The sequence below is a fragment of the Phalacrocorax aristotelis genome, chromosome 21 (genome assembly GCF_949628215.1).
Source record: "Phalacrocorax aristotelis chromosome 21, bGulAri2.1, whole genome shotgun sequence".
Classification (NCBI taxonomy): domain Eukaryota; kingdom Metazoa; phylum Chordata; class Aves; order Suliformes; family Phalacrocoracidae; genus Phalacrocorax; species Phalacrocorax aristotelis.
Window position 1 is genome coordinate 6,155,941 of NC_134296.1, and position 19,183 is coordinate 6,175,123.

Genomic DNA, 19,183 nt, shown 5'->3' on the forward strand with positions numbered 1-19,183 from the left:
AAGAAACCCTCAAACTCCTAGCAGCACCGAGGGGTGGAAAGTCCTGCAGTGACCCCACCGGCTGCAGCACTGTAGGCTAGAAAGCCCCTCATGGTGTGGTGAGGGACTGGAAAGGCTCCCTGGAGCCTGACCCTCCTCTCCTTTGCTTTAGAACGACGATGGGACGTACACAGGTTTCATTAAAGTGCATTTGAAACTGTGCCGCCCGGTGACGGTACCGGCAGGGATCCGGCCGCAGTCCATCTACGACGCCCTCAAGGAGGTGAATCTGGCTGATATAACGGACAAGAGGACCTCGTTCTACTTGCCGCTGGATGCCATCAAGCAGCTCCACATCAGCAGCACAACCACGGTGAGCGAGGTGATCCAGGGGCTCCTGAAGAAATTCATGGTGGTGGATAATCCTCAGAAGTTTGCACTTTTCAAGGAGATGCGGAAGGATGGGCAAGGTGAGTTCGCACCCTCGGACCCGCCAGCTTTCTTGTGGCTGATCCGTTTTGCTTATGATTTTGTGTTGCAGAAACACACCCAAAGTGTTCTTCTGGGAGTGGGAGGTGTGTCAGGCTGGCGGTGTCTGAATCTCAGCTGAATAAATGGCCTGACCTCCACAAGAGGCGGTGTTGCTTAAGTTAACAGGGAATTAGTAGTTTTCAGAAAGGGGCTGAAGTCACCTGAGACCGAACAGCCACTGTTACGGATCTCCGGTAGAGGCTCAGCTGCTTCCAGTACGACCCTGAGCAGCACGAACTGCTTTTACGTGCTCCAGTTGGCCTCCTGAGCTTTCCTCTGCCCTGGCAGCCGCGGGCTGACCGTGGATGTCTGCTGTCCCCTTGCAGTGCTCTTCCAGAAGCTCCCCCTCACCGAGTACCCCCTGTACCTCCGGCTGCTGGCGGGCCCCGACACAGATGTGCTCAGTTTTGTGCTGAAGGAAAACGAAACAGGGGAAGTTGAGGTATGTCGGTGACTCTTTCCCTTGGTTTTTTTGTGAAAGCTAACAGCGCTGCGGAGCACCTGGCGGCGTTGCAGAGCTGGGAGGCGTAGGGCAGAGGCAGCATGGGTTGAAGCGGTGCCATAAAAGCAAGGCTGCTTCCTCGCTGGGTTTACCATATGAACTGTGATACCAGCTTTTCTCCAAACTTAAATTATCAGCTCAGCGGACTGCTTGTACCTTACTTTTCAAAAAGAAAGGGAAGAAAAAAAAGGCAAAAGGATCATTTATTGCTTCTCAAGTATGTTGATTTTTAAAAAAATTAAACCTGAGCCGTGCAAATGCTGAGGCCAGGTTTGATGGCCAAACCATAATCTGTTTACAGAACCAAGCAACGCCATCCCAGAGCTAATCGTCAATAATTACATTATTGTAATCCACTAATTTAAGTAGAAGCCAGGGACGCTCAGGTAATGCGTTCGCAGTCGGTTTTTGGTTGCAACCCCGCTCCCCACCACGACAAAGGCAGCCGGCGGGATTCTGCCTCCCGTGCCGGGAGCGGCTCCGTGCCGCGGGGTGGTTCGGGATGTGCCGTGCCGCCGGGGTTGGGCTGTGCTCGGTGAGGACGCTGCAGGAGTGCCGGCTTCCCGCAGCAGTGCTGAGCAGACAGAAAGCAGTATTTATTAAGTGACTGCAGTCATCAGCCTCCAGCCAGCCTGTTCCTCGGTGACAGCCAGAGCAGCCACTCTGCTGGTGCCCCGTGCCAGGAGCTTCGCTGTAGAGAACTGGCTCCTGCTGGGACCTCGCTCCCCCTTCGTAATGAGAAATGCGGGTGAATCCTACGTCAGTTATTTCCATATACATTGCAGTTCCCGTGTCCTCTCTTGCAGAGGGAGCTTCAGTTCACCTGAGTAAAGATAATTTCTATTAAATCTACTGTCTCAGGGGCTTGGGACTGGGATGCTGTAGCCCATTATCCTGTCGCTCTCACAACATGATGCTGTGAGATGAAGCTACCTGGAGATCTGAGAGATGTTTAAATGTCTTCTATTGTTCCTCTTCACAGATTTAGGGGGGAAAAAAGCAAAAGCAATAAGGTGAACAGTGTGTGCTTACTTCCCCTCTGTTTCTGCTGTTTCTGCAGTGGGATGCGTTCTCCATCCCAGAGCTACAGAACTTCTTGATGATACTGGACAAAGAAGAAAAGGACAAAATCCAGCAAGTGCAAAGGAAGTATGAGAAGTTTAAACAGAAACTGCACCAGACCTTGAAAGAAGCCAGAGGCAAGCCTGGATAACTCCTCAGGAGGCACTGGGTATCAGACTAAGCTTAGATATTATTTTTAAAAAGAAAAGAGACTTCTCAGGACACCTTATAGTGGTCACTCTCCCTCTTCATCCCTCCATTATAGACTGGCTCACAGCACCCATAGAATGAACGTATTGTATTTCCTTCTTCTGAAAGCTCTTATCCCTGGACCAGAGCCAGTCAGAGAACGGGAAGCCTGTTTTAAAACTATGGCTGTCACCACGCCGAACACAGCTGCTGGTTTGCTTTTCAGCTGTACCATCAGATGGAGAAGCTTCGTGGAAAACGCTCAGCGTTAAACCCAGCAGGAGCATCTACTGGCTGATGTTTTGAGCAGGGTAACGCTTGCTGCTCACACTCCTCTCAGCAACTTGCTTGCTCTGGTTTCGAGGTGCTGCGGCTTGTTGCGTGTGCCCACGTGGCCGAGTTCTCATTTTGTAAGTAGAGCACAGGAAGCAGCAGATAAAGCGGAGGAGGTGGTTGCACCAAACCACGTGGGTGTTGCAGCTGCAACCGGTGCCGGGCGGACTTGTTTAGGGCTCCGATGGCCAGGGAAGTGTAAAGTTATGATACCAACGCAGCTGCAACACCCCAACAGTCTGTTAGTAAGTATTATTGAAACTCGGTAATGTTAATTCCAGGAAAAGTGATCCATTTCGATGCCACTCAACTTCCAATTTTGAAAACAGATATGAAATTAAAGCAAATACTCCTTATGCTTAGCTAAGCTAGCCGGTGCTTTACCAGTTTTCTACTCGGTAGGAATTGGGGCCTATGTTTTAACTAATTCTGTTTGAAAAGTGTGAAGACGATGGTTGGGGCACGGGCCGGTGGTTCAATACTGAATGTTTAGCAATACGTATCCAACAGACTAACCCAGGAAGGCTCAAAACCCCCTTTCACAAAGCAAACGATTTTGAGCTATCAACAGGTCTGGCACGGGGGGAGCGGAGCTCCGACCGGGGCCAGGGCGTGGATGTGGCCCCAAGAGCACAGGCTGCCTGTGGGGGAAAGCCTTAGCACCAGGAAGAGTAAGGGACCTGTTAACCTCAAATGCTTTCCTCCCACCACTCTCTCATACCGTGCTTCCTCCTGCTGAGCCTCCTTGCACTGCTCTCCCACCGCTCCTGTCCATAGCACACCATCCTCTCCCTCCCTGTGCCGCTCCGTACGTGTCGTGTTCTCCTTCTCTCCCTCCCCCCCGCGATCGGTGCTCTGCCGGCACGTCCAGGAAGGTTACCAGGTTTTGCTCTCTACACGGCGCTAGGAGAGGAGAGTAAGGCTCTCTCCCCGCTCTCTCAGGGCTCCCACTGTCTCTGCATGCACTGTGCAGCCTTCAAAAAAACCAGACCCCTCAAGCTGGAGTGTCAGTGACTGCCATAACGCTACCCAGCGAGCTCGACCTCGCCGGCGCCACGCAGCGCTCGCTGGGGGCGAGGAAGGCTCCAGGGGTGCCGCTCTGCCAGAGGATGGTCCCCACGGTTACTCTCGGTGCTCCGCACAGCCAGGGTCCGTCTTCCCTCTGTTTACACAGGTCACCGCAACAAAGCGGAAAGAGACAAACGGACCGTTCCTCCTAGCCGGGTTCAGGCGGTGCATGGGAAAGGGTTTCACAGTGGCTCGCTGAACAAGCGTCCCTTGGCGCTGCTGTGACCCCACCCGCACGCCGTGGGAAGGGACGCCACAGGTTATTGGGTAACAGCTCCCACAGAGACAATGTGGAAGACGCTAAAATTTACCTCAGTGCCTTCCCCCCCCCTTCAGTGTGAGAACTTTTACATTTGGGCTAAGGAGGAAGGTGGATGGGGCTTTTGTCAAGAGGCCTTGTCAGTCCTGGCCCCCATTTAGCCTGTTGTGGTGAGGCTGCTTTGTCCGTAGAGGGACCAGGAAGCGTTTTGTTGGTTTCTCGAAGATGATTGCTTGGGATGATTTCTTTTTCCCCCCTCCTTCCAGGTTTATACTTGAGTATGTTTGTTTCTAAACCGAAGCGAATAACTGCATCACTTAAAGCCCCTTGGTCTGTATAAATGCCACGTTCTGCAAAGCTAGTTCTAGCGCATGTTTTAGTCGGCAGCGTAGAAGGGTTTGCTAACAGGGCTCTGGCCCCTGGCACACGGTGCAGGAAGGGCCTCCCAGCTGTACTGTACTCTACACCCAGATGACCTTTAACAACGTGGCAGCAGCCCAAACGGAGCAGCAGTTTTCATGCTCTGGGGCTGTTTGTCTATTTACAAGAATACTTACTAACTTCATTATGCACTTGTGGACTAATTTACATAACATTTGTCTAGCGCTTTCAGTCTTGAAAGCTTTGTATAACTACTTCTGCTCAGTCAAGAGAAAGGACACTGTAAAAACTGCCATTGGTTCCGAGAAGTAAGACCCAGACACTTGTTTTTAAATCCCTTCTCTTTCTGGCTAGAAGTTGTAAAGATTTCCTTTGTCGTCGTTTTCTACTGGAGTTTCTGTGACTGCCTCCCTCCCCCCCGGGAACCCAGCATGTCTTTGACATTTTGTAGAAGGCATGGCTTCTTATGCAATTACTGTGAATGCTGCTGAAAACCCCCTGCAAAGGGGAGGGCTGCTTCTTTTACTTTTTTCAAGATATGGAGCATTTGAGGAATTGCTAGATCTTGAAACTCAAATTCTTAACGGTCAGTTGAGCTGTGTCTAGGATAGAAGTACTGGCCCCTTCCTTAAGCGCAAAATACTGTTGGCAGTGCCTTTGGTTAGTATATTGTGTTGCCTGGTTCAAGTGAATTTTTTTCTTCATGTCCATTGTAAAACATGTACAATGTGTATAGAATGGAATAGTAAAGCTTCTATGGCAAAATGAAATGCATTTTTGCATTGCTGTAATTTATTTTTACTACTTTAGAGCAATTCTGTGGCATTTTTAAAAAATGTCTCATGTCTAGCTTGTTTTGAACAGTCTGAAACTACTTGTTCATATGCAGACAATGTAAAAACAACAATAAAACTGTCAATAATTAAATAAATCTCTTTCACTTCTTTTTCTGGCGCCCTCCCATGGAACTTTCATGTCTTAAGTCTAAACGGAAAATAGAGGAATCCCTCCTAGAAGTGAATTTCAATTTCTTTACAGTAGGGTTAAGTGTTTCAGCTTCAGCTAAAGCGGTACAGAACACCCATCCCTGTGAAACCTGATCGAAGCGGGCCATTAATCTTCTCTTAATATTTTAGCTGGTTTTGACAGAACGGCTTCTCATGTCTACCTGTGCTAAATTACAGTTAGTCATACATTAAAATGTATTTATGTATAAAAATAATATAAACCATAAAAATCCAGCTAATAGTGTTCATTCTCAGTGCTGAAATGTCTGATATTAATACCTGGAAATGTTTAAAACGATAAAATCTAAAACCAGCGGGTTTTACTTCGACACATCCAATCTGTGGCACAACACAACGTGTTGGAATGTATTTTGCTTACATTTTGGTGGCGGTTCTATTACCATCCCTTTGCTAGAAGATGCAAAGCAAGAATGCTAAACTAGCCAAAAGCCACTGCAGCCAGTAAAATGAGCATACCATTAGGAACTTCTAGAAAAACATACGGAAAAGGATAATGCGAGGGGTTTTATGCAGCTTTTTATTTTTATGAAAAACAAACAGCTGGAGCAATATTATTATTTGGGTGAATCCTGGACCTCGTGAACATCCAGGACTCAATTTTTGAATGAACAGGGGCCTGTACATTATCCTTGATTTCTTGTCAGAACACTTCTATAAATAACGAGATCAGAGTAATTCCTACAGTAGATTTTTCTCTTACTTCTTCCGGCCAAGCTTTGGAGCCTTCTCGAGGCCTTGAATATACTTCCGAGGTAGCTGGTATTCTTCTGCAACATAACCAAGGGTTCACTTCAGGTAAATATTCGCAGCTCAGGAATTAAAATCTGTGTCTTGCTGTAACCAGTCCCAGCCCAGTTCTAGGACAGACTTACCTAGCAGCATCTTGGCCAGATGATGGATTTGGTTGCCCTGGATCTGGACCTGAACTCTGTCTTTTGTTCCTGGTACTGGGGTGATGGTGGCACTGGCTTGTACTTTTTGTTGCAGGATGTTGGCCACACGCTGTGGGTCTAGACCATAGAGCTCAAGGTTCTTGATAATTGTCACCTACGGGTTTTAATAATTATTGCAAACATCACTGCTGTAGGAATTAGCAAGTCACGTCCCATTCATCCCAGAAAAATGAGCTGCCAAAGCTGCTCTCAGAACCCGGGCTTCTGCTCAAACCCCGTAATTTTAGTTCTTACCTTCTTATTTGAGGACCTCTGTGCTATGGTTATGTCGATGGGTTCAATGTTTCCTTTCCTCACAACAGGTTCTTGTCCAAAAAATGTCACCTGGTGTAAGGGCTGCAGTCGTTCAAGGCACCTGAACAAAGCGTATATATCCAATTAGTCTCTACAGCAAGGCTGATGTTAACTCTGCTCTTCCACTGCAGCCTCTCACACATTTTTTTTTTTGAGACTACGTGAAAGCCAAGATTCTACGTGCGAGAATCTGTATCTTAAGAAGATAATGCACGCTGATCTCATGCAAAGATTTGCATCCTAGCTATTACTTAAAGAAAGGGACTGACTAAAAAGAAAGCTATTCCACTGACTCACAAAAATTATGGCTTAGACTGTCACTGGTAAAATTCTATAAATTGGTTCTTATAGAAGAAAACCTCCTTTAATTTTGTCTTTACGCTACTGTTCAGTTGTATTTTTCACAGATCGGTGAAGCAACTTCGGTGTAAAATTCAGCATGTGTTACTGAACCACGAGAAAACCTGGCTTCAGAAATAAAGCAAGCTGCTGGAGGTGCCTCACCAGCACTGTGTGAAGAAGAAGCTCAAGGCAAGTAAGACATGGGGACGTTTGGCAAAGCTTTTCGGTATATGGAAACTATGGTCTTGCGTCAGATACTCGGGTGTCTTGGATCTAAAAGGTGGGTTTAGGTTATAAACGCACAAGTTGTGCTGCACAGAAAGAGCAGGGTGACTACCATGGCCTAAACAGCTATCTATTGCAAAGGATGGCTTTATAAATATATACATACAGATTATACAGGCAACCAGGCACTGTGTGTTCAGGAAGCTTTCCCAGATAAGCGGTTAGCAGGTAAACAACAATCCCCAACAACCACAGTTAATGCTAGATGCTTGGTAAATGGTGCAGAATGAGAGACTCTTCAAGTGAAGGTCTCTGGATGCATTTTTTTGTGTTACCAGTAGTAAGTTGCAACTTGGGTAGCTCCAATAACACGTGGCTTCGAGTTGCATGCAATAAATCTGTGCAGTACTGAAGCACTATATTGGGAGAAGAGTCACCTGCTCAAGAGATCATCCCATCTAAGGTTTGTGATTTCATCCTGTTCCGATTTATCTAACAGGCAGTCGCACAGAATGGCATTCACCTTTACAAAGCTACAAAACAAAAACACGTGTTAGAAGCGAACAAGTTCACTGTGTTCCTCTAACTTCAGCATCTCCCGTGGAAGCGGGGTAGGACAACTTCCATGGCTACTCACTTTTTGTTTGTTTCGTCAACCAACTCGTTAGTCTTCACGTAGTTAATGACGATGTTTCTCACCTCGCTGCTTGAGAGGATGCTGCCTTTTCTAAAGAGAAAGAAGACTTTTTAATGTATTACTTTAAGTAGTTAGGTGCTGGGTTCTGTCACTAAGCAGAAGATGGCAACTACCCTGACTACGTTTGGTAGCAACATCTCAATCCTGAAATACATCTGCTAGGGAGAGATTTCTTGTTCTGCTTCAGCTGCTGTACACCAGATAAAAGCCTCAGAGCAGTAATTACAGGGACTCTAAACCCCTTGGTTTTGGGAGCCGAGTTTGGGAGGATGACCCCAATGACACCCCTAACTTCAGGGGACTGTGGGTAACGTGTACAGAAGCGCTTAGTTGATGAAAGGCTGCCGCTGTGTGCTATCTAAACTACATCAAAACAGACAAGATTAGGGCACAAGGGGCAAGTCAGTTATTTAAATTATCTGGGCATCCTCTTCTCAGTAGACCATACTGTGGGTGGGCAGAATATGCCTTATCCAATGGCAAATTAAGACAATCCAAGTAAAAAGTATCAGTTTTGACACTTGAGCTGTCACCTCCTTAGCTGTGGGAGAAGCGATGTACTTGCTGAACGCAGCTGTCACAGCCTCTTATCTTTCTTTCCTTTGTGAAGCAATGGATGTATTCTAGATTCCCATCACCTCTCCTGGCAGCATTGCAGGGCCCTCCCCAGGAGTGCTAACAAAATGGCAGCAGCACAGGTTTGTTCTTCTCTCTCTTCAGGTAACGGTGGTTTTGCTGTACTTTTCTAGTGCTTACCTGTGTCCGGATTCCTGAAAGAGTGGGATCATTTTTGTTGAGACCCCATAAAGCGGAATGATTTCAGGAGCATGGTACACTTGTTCTCTGTCTTCACTCTTGCTGTCTGGGGCAGCAGAGGCTGAAGAAAATCCTTCAGGTACCGTAAATGCTTTAATGCTGAAATGAGAATTATTTGGTGTGAGTGAAAGGGATTGAAACGTATCATTTCCATTGCACTGAGAAACTAAAACCTAGCAGAGTCGTGCAAAAAGCTTTCTGGTCTGTTTTAGGTCAGTTCCAAATGCATTCCATTGCAGTGGGGGCCTGTGTCTGTGGATTAAAGGACATGAAGAAAGAATAGTATTTTGGAGCATTACCTGCAATTACTAAGTTTGTCCTTGTACACATTTCAAAGATACACATAAATAAGCACCTTAACTCAGGTGATATTAAATGCTTTTTTTCACGTAGGGAGTAAAGCCCTGTATGTTGGGGGAAAAGTAAATCTCTCCAGCTATTCTAAGCATATTTGACTCTTGTAATTAGAGGCAACTGCCATAATTCAAAGGATGCAGCCCCATTCCATACAATCCCTAGAATTAAATTTTAAAAAGCCCAACCAACTGCACTCTTCACAAATGTACAGAGATTTAAAAGCTGAAACGATCCTCCAGTGGTCACTGATAGAAGACAGTTCTGGAAGAGAGGGGTAAGAACAGGAGCTGGAGTCTCATTTCATTGACCAAAGCTGCAGATTCTATGCTTAAAGGTTTAGTTTGAGTACGCCTGTCTCCTAATGATAAGGCCAAGTATAATAAGAGCAAAGTTAATGGAAAAAGTCAAAGTAGTTCTGCTTCTTTCCAGAAGCAGAAGAGAAGATATGCTTATATCTACAGAAATATTCTCCACTCCTCTGGTTGCCAAGGAGACATTATATAACAGGAAGCCTCAGGCCCGCTGGGAAATTCCAAGGAAGAGCTAATGTGCCGATATGCAGGAGGAACGAGTAGGATGTTCTTGACGTGAGGTAACTAATAATCTTTAGGAAGATAATGGAAACACTAATAGAGGAATCGAGTAATAAGTAACTTAAAGGATAAGAGTATCTGTGCAAATCAATATGTGTAACGGAAAAGACAGCAATTTGGTTTTAATTATTTTAGGATTATATGTTTGGCTTCTGATTTTGCAAACTGCTTGATTTGCTCCTGTAGGACATTCTGAGGCTGTAGTTTTCATGCGCATTTATTCAGCAGCAGTGTCATCTTTTTGTTGGAGTTATTGTTTAGACAGGTGAGTTCACTTCAAAGCTGAACAATAAGCTGCCCCAGATGGAACGGGGAGGGGGAGACCTGCCTAAACTGGCAGGGCTTAAAATACTCATACCATTATAACCACTGCTAAATAGATGGAAAACTGCCTGATGGGTTTCAAACCTTCCTGCTCCCCTTCCTCCAACAACAACAAAGAAACCCACACAAACTATCAAGACGCTGTCAAAGGAATGTGCTTTTTAGTGACTGCTAACGGGCTTGATACTGTAACTCTTTTATTAGCATCCCAGCTGGAAGCCAGAGATTTGTCATTGTAACGCTGCAACAAATGGCCATGACTTGAATCCTCCTTAATGTTTTCAAAGCTGTTTCTCTGGAAGATTTGTACCCCTGCTACAAGGATAAAGGGCCATATGCAATTTTCAGATCATGTAACAATCCCTTCTGATCTTAAGTTCTATGGATGAACGCACAACTAACAGGAGGAAAGGTGGAAGTCGCAACACTCTCATTAGACTTTAAGCATGCTCAGCGCCCCTCAGTAAAGAAGGAGTAGTATAGTTTACCTAGAAGAACTTTACAAGAACAGGAAACACAAGCAATGTTGTATAGAAGCAGGGTATAAAACCCCTCCGTAGCATTTTAAGATTAGGAAACGAGGGCTGCTACTGCTATTCAGAACAGGAATTCACACAGAGTATAGGTAATAGAGCTGGACTACAATAGTCTACATACTCTGGATGTTTCCAGTCCACTTCCACGATGCTCTCCACACCTTTGTTCAGCTCCTTCACTTGTAAGATCTTCTGGTGCTGCATACATTGCAGGAATTTAGAGAACTGAAGGAGGCAACGATCAGAAATGTGGAGTCAAGCATTTTAAATTCCTGTTCATGTGTTTCTGACCTTCCCAAAGTTACTTGACACAGCAGAAAAACTTCTTTTAAAGAAACCCAACGCACCCCACACCTTTGCCCCTCTAAAAAAAAAGAGCAATTGTTAAGGAGCAGCGAGCACCACTGGCTCCAAAACAAAGCAAGCAAGCGTTCCCTTTGTAGGTCTGCCAGCTGCTTGCTCTGTGACTCAGCTTCTTAGCCAAATCACAGTACATCTCACATGGACTACTGTGAGATCTTTGGCAGTGCGCTTTGTCTTTGCTTGTCATGTACACAACATGGACAATATCGTCTCCTTCCTCTTAATTTTTGCTCAGTAACAGCTTTAGAAATGGAACAGCCTCTTCTTGCAAGTAATTGCACTGTCCAACAAGATTGGAACCCTTTAACAGCTACTGCAGTATACAGAGGCAGACAGCATTGGCTGCAGTCGAAACAGATCAATGCTCATGCTTTCAGGACAGTTACGTTTCTCCCTGGATCCCACAGGGGCAGAAAGCTGAGAAAAAAAAAAATGTGGCTTTTAAGAACAGCTTCTAGGTGCTTTTGTTCGTCTGTTTTACCAACACTTGAAAAATTTTGACTTCAAACTTTTTCTCTCCTTCCATTTCTTATTTAAATTAATCCAAAAAGTGACAGAAAAATCTCACCTTCTTATAGCTTGATTTCTTTATGTCCAGTTGTTGTCCAGCAGGGCTATAAATGGATTTTTTTAAAAGTTCTTTAGTTAAAGGTCACCCTTCATTTCTTCTCAAATCTTGCTACTTATGCTAGAAGTTTCTTAACAGCAGAAATATAAATCACACAGAGAATTACCTCAAATAAGATAACAAATAGAACATGATGAGTGAAACTAGTGCTGATGTTCCTGTGGGCAGGCAAACAGCCATTTAAGTGACTAAGCAACCTTGAAGCAAATGCCAGCCAATTCAAGTTAGTCACCAAGTACATACCCTGTTCTAGACAATTCTTACATCAAAGTGTTTGATGTAAGAAGTGAGTATAATCTTAGATAACCTTAGATACGGACTGAATTTTACTTTTGAGACAAAAATGCGATCCTAAATATCACATTGGATCTCCACAGTTTTAAAGCCAAAAACGCAGCATGCAAATCCAAAGACCATCTTCTTACCACGTACCAGCATGGGAACATATGGCTGCGTAGAAATGTGCTGGTGAGCAGAGGGAGATCTGACTTCTTTACTTTGCATTTTAAGGCATGAAGAAAGCACTGATTAAATAATGCATCCATTTGCTCTGCAGGGGAAGAAAGGACAAGTGAGCCGTGAGTAGTCTGTCTTTCAGAACACAGCACTCAGTTCTTTCAGGCTGCCTTTCACATCACACAGAACTGTCTCTACCCCGTTCTCGCAGCGAGCCGTCCAGAACACACAGTAATCTAGACCGTGGGTATGGGCTTCAGCAAACCGAAGGGGCATAGTTTGGTTTCATTTGTATGCAAAAATACCTTGTGGACTCCTACTGTCTTCAGCTTCCTGCTGAACCTCTGTGTTGGCACCTTCAGCTGTTTCTACAGCTCTGCTCTCATTGAGTTCCTCCTTTCCCATCACTACTGCACAACTGTCTCGCTCCTTCAGGCTCAGACCACCAACGTCCACATGCTGCAATGGGTCAGTGGAGAAGCCGATGACGGGCTCCTTCCCCTCCATCTCTTCCTCATCTTCAGCACTCTCCTTTTCAGCAGAATCTGTTACTGAGGGAGCTAAGGTAGGAGGATAAGATTTGTCACCATATTCCCTATAAAAGGAAGAAAAAGCATAACATAGCTTTCTGTTTACTGCTCTGAAACTCATAGGACAATGAACAAATGTCACCCTGATAAAAGGCACTGGCAGTTGCATAGATCTTTTTCCACGTTCTCAAAAACTACAAAATTAATTTTTAACTCACCTTCCTCCATAAACTCTGTTCTCCACCTGAATCTCAATTTAAAACTGAGCAGACTAGTTGAATCCAAATGCAGAACAACTTGTTTATTTGGTTGAGGCTGGCACAGTTGACCCTTTTTAAGCAAAAATGATTCAAAGTTCACTTTTCATAGAGCAAGAAGATTTCCTAAAATCAGAGTAATAGGGATGTTCTAGCTTCATTTCTATAATAATTATGCTCAGGTTGAAGGAACTGAATCAAGTGAATAATTTTATCCATCTGTTTCCAACAGGTATATAATGGATAGGTGTCAGGACAGACACCTGGTTCTGTCAGAAAAGTGTGGCCATCAAAAACAAATAGCTGAAACCTTAATAGTGGTCGTATCTAAACTGTACCCAAATAACTCAATATGTTGAACTGATAGATTAAGTTTACCGGGGCACAAATTTTGATTTCAGTAAACGCATGAGACTTGTTACACATTTTACCAAAAGCCTGGCAATATACCCACCAGAGCTGATCCGTGTAAGTGTGCAACACAGCAAAGCCCTTCCCCTTCATCCCAGCAGCCAGCATCTCCGCAGTGGACATCGTGGCAACCGCAACTGCTACCGGAGCTCTGGGAAAAGAAGGGAGTGTTACAGCAGGACAGCACAAATACACTGTGCTACCTGGATAAAGACAGACTGTGCCACTGGGATATACTGAATTTTTTTAATGATGTCCTTGTTCTTTACAACCTGATTTTTTTAAAGCATCTAGGTGTTTTCTGGTTATCCTTCTGGTACGTAAAGTCTTCCAAAGAATCCCAAGGATATGTGCAGCTTTCTTCACTTTAATGAAGACAAGAAGTATATGCACTGCCAAAAGAGACTAGCAGTGGAGGGGAAAAAACCCAACAGCTTTAGCACTGCTCCCTCACTCTGAATTTCCTCATGGACAAAAAGACAACTGTGTAGAATACAATATTTTGTTAAAAAAAATTACTCTGTTGCAAAACAAATCTATAAGTTGTGCCCCCACAGGTCCAAAAGAACCAATCTGTAAAGCTGTCCACCCAAGCTCAACATATCCTAACCCAGAAACTTAAGTGGATTTTTTTTCTGCTGTATTTTCCATTATTTAGGTCCACAGTGCATCAAAGGCACGAGAACAATTCTGCTTTTATTTCCTCAAAACTCCCAGCGTCTTCCTGTAAAAAAATAGCTTAATTTAATTTTTAGTTTCTAAGAAAAGACATGAAGAAGAGTCCTTCGTACCTGTTTCCCAAGAGGGTGACAGCACAGAGTGTGCCCCGCTCTACTTGAGGCAAGCCAGAAGATGGCACTACAACTCCTGGCAGCATCAGATCTGAAGAAAAGAATAAAGCGCATCCATTCCTCAATGAAAGACTCAGCCACTACCTTCTCCACCCCCATCCCTCCTGTTACTCAGCAAAAACACGAGCCTGTTAATAGCTGAGCACATGCCAGATAAAACATGATTCTGTTTCTCCTAGAAAGGCAGCACTTCTTGCTACTACCCTGTGGAGTAAAGGATCCAACTCACATCCCCAAAAATTGCTGAAGAGGTAAGCATGCTCAGCCCCTTGCCCTGCCAGACCCGAAGGGAGTCCTGTTTTTAACAGAAAGGTATGAGCTGCCAGCCTAGAGAGCATCACTATGCATTGATGCCGTGGAAAGAGAAAGGAACAAGATGTGTCTGGAACTAGCCATTTACTCTTCCCTGTCCCAAGGGCAAATTATCCCAGCAGCTCTCTCCCTGAAGAGAGAATTGCCTAAAATCTGCCACTGCTGACCCAACCCTCTTGATCTGACACAATAGCTGCGCTCAGCTGTGAGCTCTCCTCAGCATGAGGAAGCAGCCTTAACCGTTGCTAATCTGGACAGAAACAGTACACCTTGTTGTGTGCTTCCTTCTGCTTTCCATCCCTGGGGTGAACAGACTGGCATGTGAGTAAAGAACAGTTTTCCATGCCGCACGTACGGCATCACGTCATCACCAAATTACGTAAAGATCATCTGCTCTCCCTCATAGCAGCTGTAATTGTCTAGAGCTTGCAGTCTCACGGACTGACCTGTGTTCCACGGTTTGATTTTGAAGGCATCTCACACTTTTCTCAGCATCATAGGTTTAATGTGCATGCTGAAGAAGCCAACAAATATTTTTTCCTCCCATTCACTGTCACAACTACTTTCAGCAAATCTAGAATGAACTCTGCAATTGCAACAAAGGCTCCACATCTCTGAGGACAGAAATCACATAAAGACCTTAACGTGACAAGGTAAGTAGCATGTGTGTATTGTGTAAATAACCAGGGCAGACAGCAGGTACTTCAATTCCAGGAACAGGTATCACAAACAGTACTTCTCTTTGTAGCTGAATGCTCCCTAAATCTGCTCCCTCCCTCCACAGCTGCAGCACTGGAGAGTCTCACACCTTTCCTCCTCTTCCTGAGATGTGGCTCTACCTCTCCCTCCGCCTTTGTTGGCCATTGTCTCGTGGCCAGCTTCTTATCTTTGGATCGTACCCAGAGGTAGCCTGGTTGCCATGGGAGATGAATGACCTGCAGCCTTCTTTCATCAGTGTCCTTCCCCCATTAGCAAGACGATTTTTTTCCCCAGAAACTAGGTCACTACAAGTCAGCAGCAAGGCTTGCTCAGATGTCTATCACAGCTACACATTCAAGCACTTTATTTCCCCAAAAGCGAACAAAGTGAACAGAGGGACTTGAGTTCTACTTTAAGTGCTGTGTAATGGTGAAAAGACATCTCTTCCTACACCTACGCTTCCATTTACAGGCTAAGGCCGCAGTGGCTGCAATTTAATCTCTTCCTGGTTGAGCAGTTCTGCAATTTAAAGTTTATAAAGACCTGATTCTCATGAGTCTGAACTGCATCCAAAGCAGGTTCAGAAAAAAAGGCTCCTTTCTTGTTAGTCTTGATCCATAATTAGGTGGCAGAGCCAGTAATCCAGGAATTCAAATCCAACCTCACCTGCACAATCCACAATTTACTTGACAGTGATTACAATTATAGGTTCCAATATAAACTCACTTCTTATCCATAGGGTAAGCTAGTTCACCTCTGAATTGACAGGAAGCAGGGTGGCAGCAAAGGAACTCAGCTGCTCAAGGGAAGTTACAAAAAGACAGACCAATGACACAGGCAGTTCTGTGCCCCAGTTCAGAGTTGCTGGTCACCCTGAAAAGATACTTCCAAATCTGAGACCCCCACATGGAACAGGTTACTGCATTGAAACAGCTTAACCTACTTCGTTTCACTCAAAACTTTTTTACAGCTAATTTATTTTCCTTTTTAGGACATCACCATGAATTACTTTGTGAGTACTTATTCTTTATACTTCTTCATTTTTTGTTTCAAGTACATTTTTGCCACTGGGAAAAATAACCCCAAAAAAGCTCTGAAGACAACTCCCTTCTGCAATGCAATGTGACAAAATTCTAGTCCTCTTACCTGCTCCTCCTGCTAGTTTCTGTAGCACAGGGGGCCATGTTGAAAAAGCAGGGAGAAGATCTGGGTAGACCCACAGCGTGTACACTGTCCCAAAACAGAACCAAATTTAAAGATGCGTCATTAAAAACTTCTCCAGCTATTGCTTCTTCCCATCCTTAAGACTAAGCAGTGCGATACTAACCACAACTAAGCACTCTCCTGTAACTCGGGTATTCAAGAAAGCTGAAGTCAGAACGGTCCTACAATAATTAGTAGATGTGATGGAGAAAAATAAACTGCTAGTTAATTCAAGCTCCTGTGAATTGTTATAAAGGATATAGATAAGTGTTTGCATTATTTTCTTTAAATCAAGGACACTTTGAGCTAAAACGCTGCTCCAACAGGGAAGAATTGCTGAGTATGGGAAAAATGAAAGCGTAGAATATCAAAGCAATTCATTGCCTAATTCCAGGGCTGCCTGGAAGTGGACATCACGCTTCTTGGAATCACACCTTGCAGTGGACAAAAGAGAGAAAGGGGCTAAGACGCTCAACTGTGACTTAAAGACTTGTTTCCTGGTTTCTAACCTCCTCAGCACCTCAGTTTCCTTTTTCTGCAGGAAGAATCCAGAAATGCCACTGATTTCACAAAGAAGATGGCAGAATAAAGGCATCAGAAATTATGAAGCGTACCAATACTATATAGTGACTGGATAAGTACTTAAGACAGACACAAGGAGATCTTTGGGGAAAGGCTGGTGCCCAGTAAGTGAAGAGAGAGGATTATTCTAGTCCACTCCCCGTACCTGTCGGATACAGAGCTTTCTCAATTTCAAACAGTATTGGGTTCCTGTTATTCATGTAAACAGTGATGGCCTCCCCTTTGTGAGAGTGCATTTTGATGACATTAAGCTCTTCCTTGTTTGGAATAAACTCAGTCAATTGTTCAGCACTAAGGTTAGGAAAAGCTGCTGCAACATCAGTTCGCAGTTTTCTCCTGTAACGATAAAATGATAAATGTGTTACAAAGCTGTCTAGACCGTCCCTCAAAATAACTTCTAGATCAGTAGTTACTATTTTGTCGGCTGTTCATGAGACTCCCACTTTTTCACAGAAGATAATTTGAAGCATTTGTGTCCGGGTTTACAAATGAGATAGTTGCATGCTGGAAGAATACTGGGAGAAAGGCCAAGTATGCTTGCCCTGCTCATGTTCTTCCTTAAACATCTGCTCCTGCTGCTGTCTTTGCCTCTGTTTTGCACTAGGATTTCATTACTGCTCCAAGCTCCTGAGCACAAAACTGGGAGCAGTGCTTGCTCAGCCCAGCCTGTCACCTACAAACTCCTGCAGCTCCGGCACGGAGGAGCAGGGGTACAGCGAGATTTCCCTCTCACCCCATTTTTAATTGACATTTAAGACACAGTGACCAGCAGAAGCTGGGTTTGTCATTCACAGGCATGTAGAGTGAATCTAAAAGATCGGCAACTCAGCCCAGCATCACCGCATGAGTAAGAACATAAAAGTAAGGAAAGATGAGCTGGGCCTTGATGTAACAATTTATTTAAGTCTAGTTTAATTATGGCAGCACCTTTAGGCAAAAAGTGCTTTTCTTCTTCATAGAATCACAGAATCATTAAGGTTGGAAAAGACCTCTAGGATCATCAAGTCCAACCATCAACCCAACACCCCCAGGCCTCCTAAACCATGTGCTTAAGTGCCACATCTACACATTTTTTTAAGACCCCCAGGGTTGGTGACTCCCCCACCTCTCTGGGCAGCCTGTGCCAGTGCCTGACCACTCTTGCAGTGAAGACATTGTTCCTAATATCCAACCTAAACCTCCCCAACACAGCTTGAGGCCGTTCCCTCTCGTCCTGTCCCTGGTGACTTGGGAGCAGAGACCAGCCCCCCCCTCACTCCAGCCCCTCTCAGGCAGCTGCAGAGAGCGAGAAGGGCTCCCCTCAGCCCCCTCTTCTCCAGGCTAAACCCCACCAGCTCCCCCAGCCGCCCCCCAGCACACTTGTGCTCCAGACCCTGCCCCAGCCCCGCTGCCCTTCTCTGGACACGCTCCAGCCCCTCAAGGGCCTTCTTGTCCCGAGGGGCCCAAACCTGAGCCCAGCATTCGAGGTGGGGCCTCCCCAGGGCCGAGCACAGGGGCCCCATCCCTGCCCGGCTCCTGCTGGCCACACCAGTGCTGACACAAGCCCGGGGGCTGGTGGCCTCCTTGGCCACCTGGGCACTGCTGGCTCATGCTCAGCTGGCTGTCAGCCAGCACCCCTAGGTCCCTCTCTGCCGGGCAGCGTTCAGAGCGGTAGTTCATATTTATCAAAAATCCCAGGGGAAAGCAGCTGCCGCTCCCGCCGGCCCCAAGCCCCGATCCCTGCGGGGGCACAGCCGCCGCGGATGGGGAGGCCGACGCCGGGCAGCGGCGGGACAGGCCCAGCGCAGGAGTCGGGACTGAGCCGCCTCCCCTCAGCGGAGCGCGGCCTCCGGGCCTCCCCACTCGGCGCAGCGGGGGTCCCCGGCCCCGGCACTCACCGATCGGACCCCTTGATGGCGGTGTTGGATCTCACCCGCAACGCCCTGCAGAACATGGCGGGCCCGCGCCCCGGCCGGCGCCGCGCTTCCCTCAGGCCGCGGCAGCCGCCATGGCGCCGTCCCGCCCTACAAAAACGTCCGGGTGGAAACCGCGTCCCCGCTGCGGCCCGGTCCCACCCCACGCCCACCGTCCCTGGGCCCGGCGCCCTCCGAGGGCCGGGGGTCGTCGCCGCCGCGCTGCGCCTTGGCCCCCTCCACACGGGGAAAGCGATTGCCGTAAGGCCGGCGGGGCGCCCGGGGAGCCGCGGGCTGGGTCTTAACGGAGTCTTTTCCCCAAGGCTTTGTTCTGGGAGGGGCGGGGGACACCGGGAAGCAGGCTGAGGGGTGGGGGAGGGATGAGAAGCGGGCGGTGAAACGCAAAGGTTTTGGGTACGGATTTAAAGAAAAAAAAAAAAAAGTAATGTTTTGTGAGGAGGGAGGACCTCCAGCCCTGCCCCGGCCCGCGGAGCCCCGAGGGCGGCGAGGCCCCGGCCCCGGGCCTCGGC

At 46.3% G+C, this 19,183-nt stretch overlaps 2 protein-coding genes across 8 annotated transcripts in view; one reads left to right on the forward strand and one right to left on the reverse strand.

Moving 5' to 3' along the window:
* RASSF5 (Ras association domain family member 5) overlaps window positions 1-5,247 on the forward strand; it is a 35,347-nt gene extending 30,100 nt beyond the window's left edge. For all 4 annotated transcript variants that reach the window (XM_075115637.1, XM_075115639.1, XM_075115638.1 and 1 more), the window contains 3 exons: window positions 152-449; window positions 837-952; window positions 2,073-5,247. In XM_075115637.1, coding sequence (XP_074971738.1) covers window positions 152-449; window positions 837-952; window positions 2,073-2,225 — 567 coding nt within the window. In that variant the 3' untranslated portion in view covers window positions 2,226-5,247. The remainder of the gene's footprint in view (window positions 1-151; window positions 450-836; window positions 953-2,072) is intronic.
* Window positions 5,248-5,828: 581 nt separating this feature from the next.
* On the reverse strand, window positions 5,829-19,044 carry EIF2D (eukaryotic translation initiation factor 2D). 4 transcript variants are annotated; one of them, XM_075115630.1, is made up of 16 exons: window positions 18,639-19,044; window positions 16,907-17,097; window positions 16,123-16,206; window positions 13,906-13,996; window positions 13,158-13,265; window positions 12,665-12,776; window positions 12,222-12,476; window positions 11,893-12,010; window positions 11,401-11,446; window positions 10,591-10,694; window positions 8,600-8,758; window positions 7,784-7,873; window positions 7,584-7,679; window positions 6,520-6,640; window positions 6,205-6,379; window positions 5,829-6,099 (listed from the first exon to the last, which is right to left on the reverse strand). In XM_075115630.1, the coding sequence occupies exons 3-16, from the start codon at window positions 16,158-16,160 to the stop codon at window positions 6,029-6,031; spliced, it is 1,584 nt and encodes a 527-aa protein (XP_074971731.1). In that variant the 5' UTR covers window positions 16,161-16,206; window positions 16,907-17,097; window positions 18,639-19,044; the 3' UTR covers window positions 5,829-6,028. The 4 variants fall into 4 exon arrangements, with proteins under 4 accessions (XP_074971731.1, XP_074971730.1, XP_074971732.1 ...); XM_075115629.1 differs by lacking the exon at window positions 12,665-12,776 and having other exon boundaries at window positions 12,222-12,511; XM_075115631.1 differs by lacking the exons at window positions 16,907-17,097; window positions 18,639-19,044 and adding an exon at window positions 15,703-15,849.
* Between the last annotated feature and the right edge of the window lie 139 nt (window positions 19,045-19,183).

What these genes read in the sequence shown, in the direction of transcription:
- EIF2D (XM_075115629.1), bottom strand. Translation starts at nt 18,694, where the DNA reads ATGTTCTGCAGGGCGTTGCGGGTGAGATCCAACACCGCCATCAAGGGG. An exon ending in GTGGACTGGAAACATCCAGA is followed by an intron (nt 8,759 to 10,590) that starts GTATGTAGACTA and finishes TTCTCATTTCAG; the next exon opens with CATTAAAGCATTTACGGTAC. An exon ending in GTTGACGAAACAAACAAAAA is followed by an intron (nt 7,680 to 7,783) that starts GTGAGTAGCCAT and finishes TTTGTTTTGTAG; the next exon opens with CTTTGTAAAGGTGAATGCCA.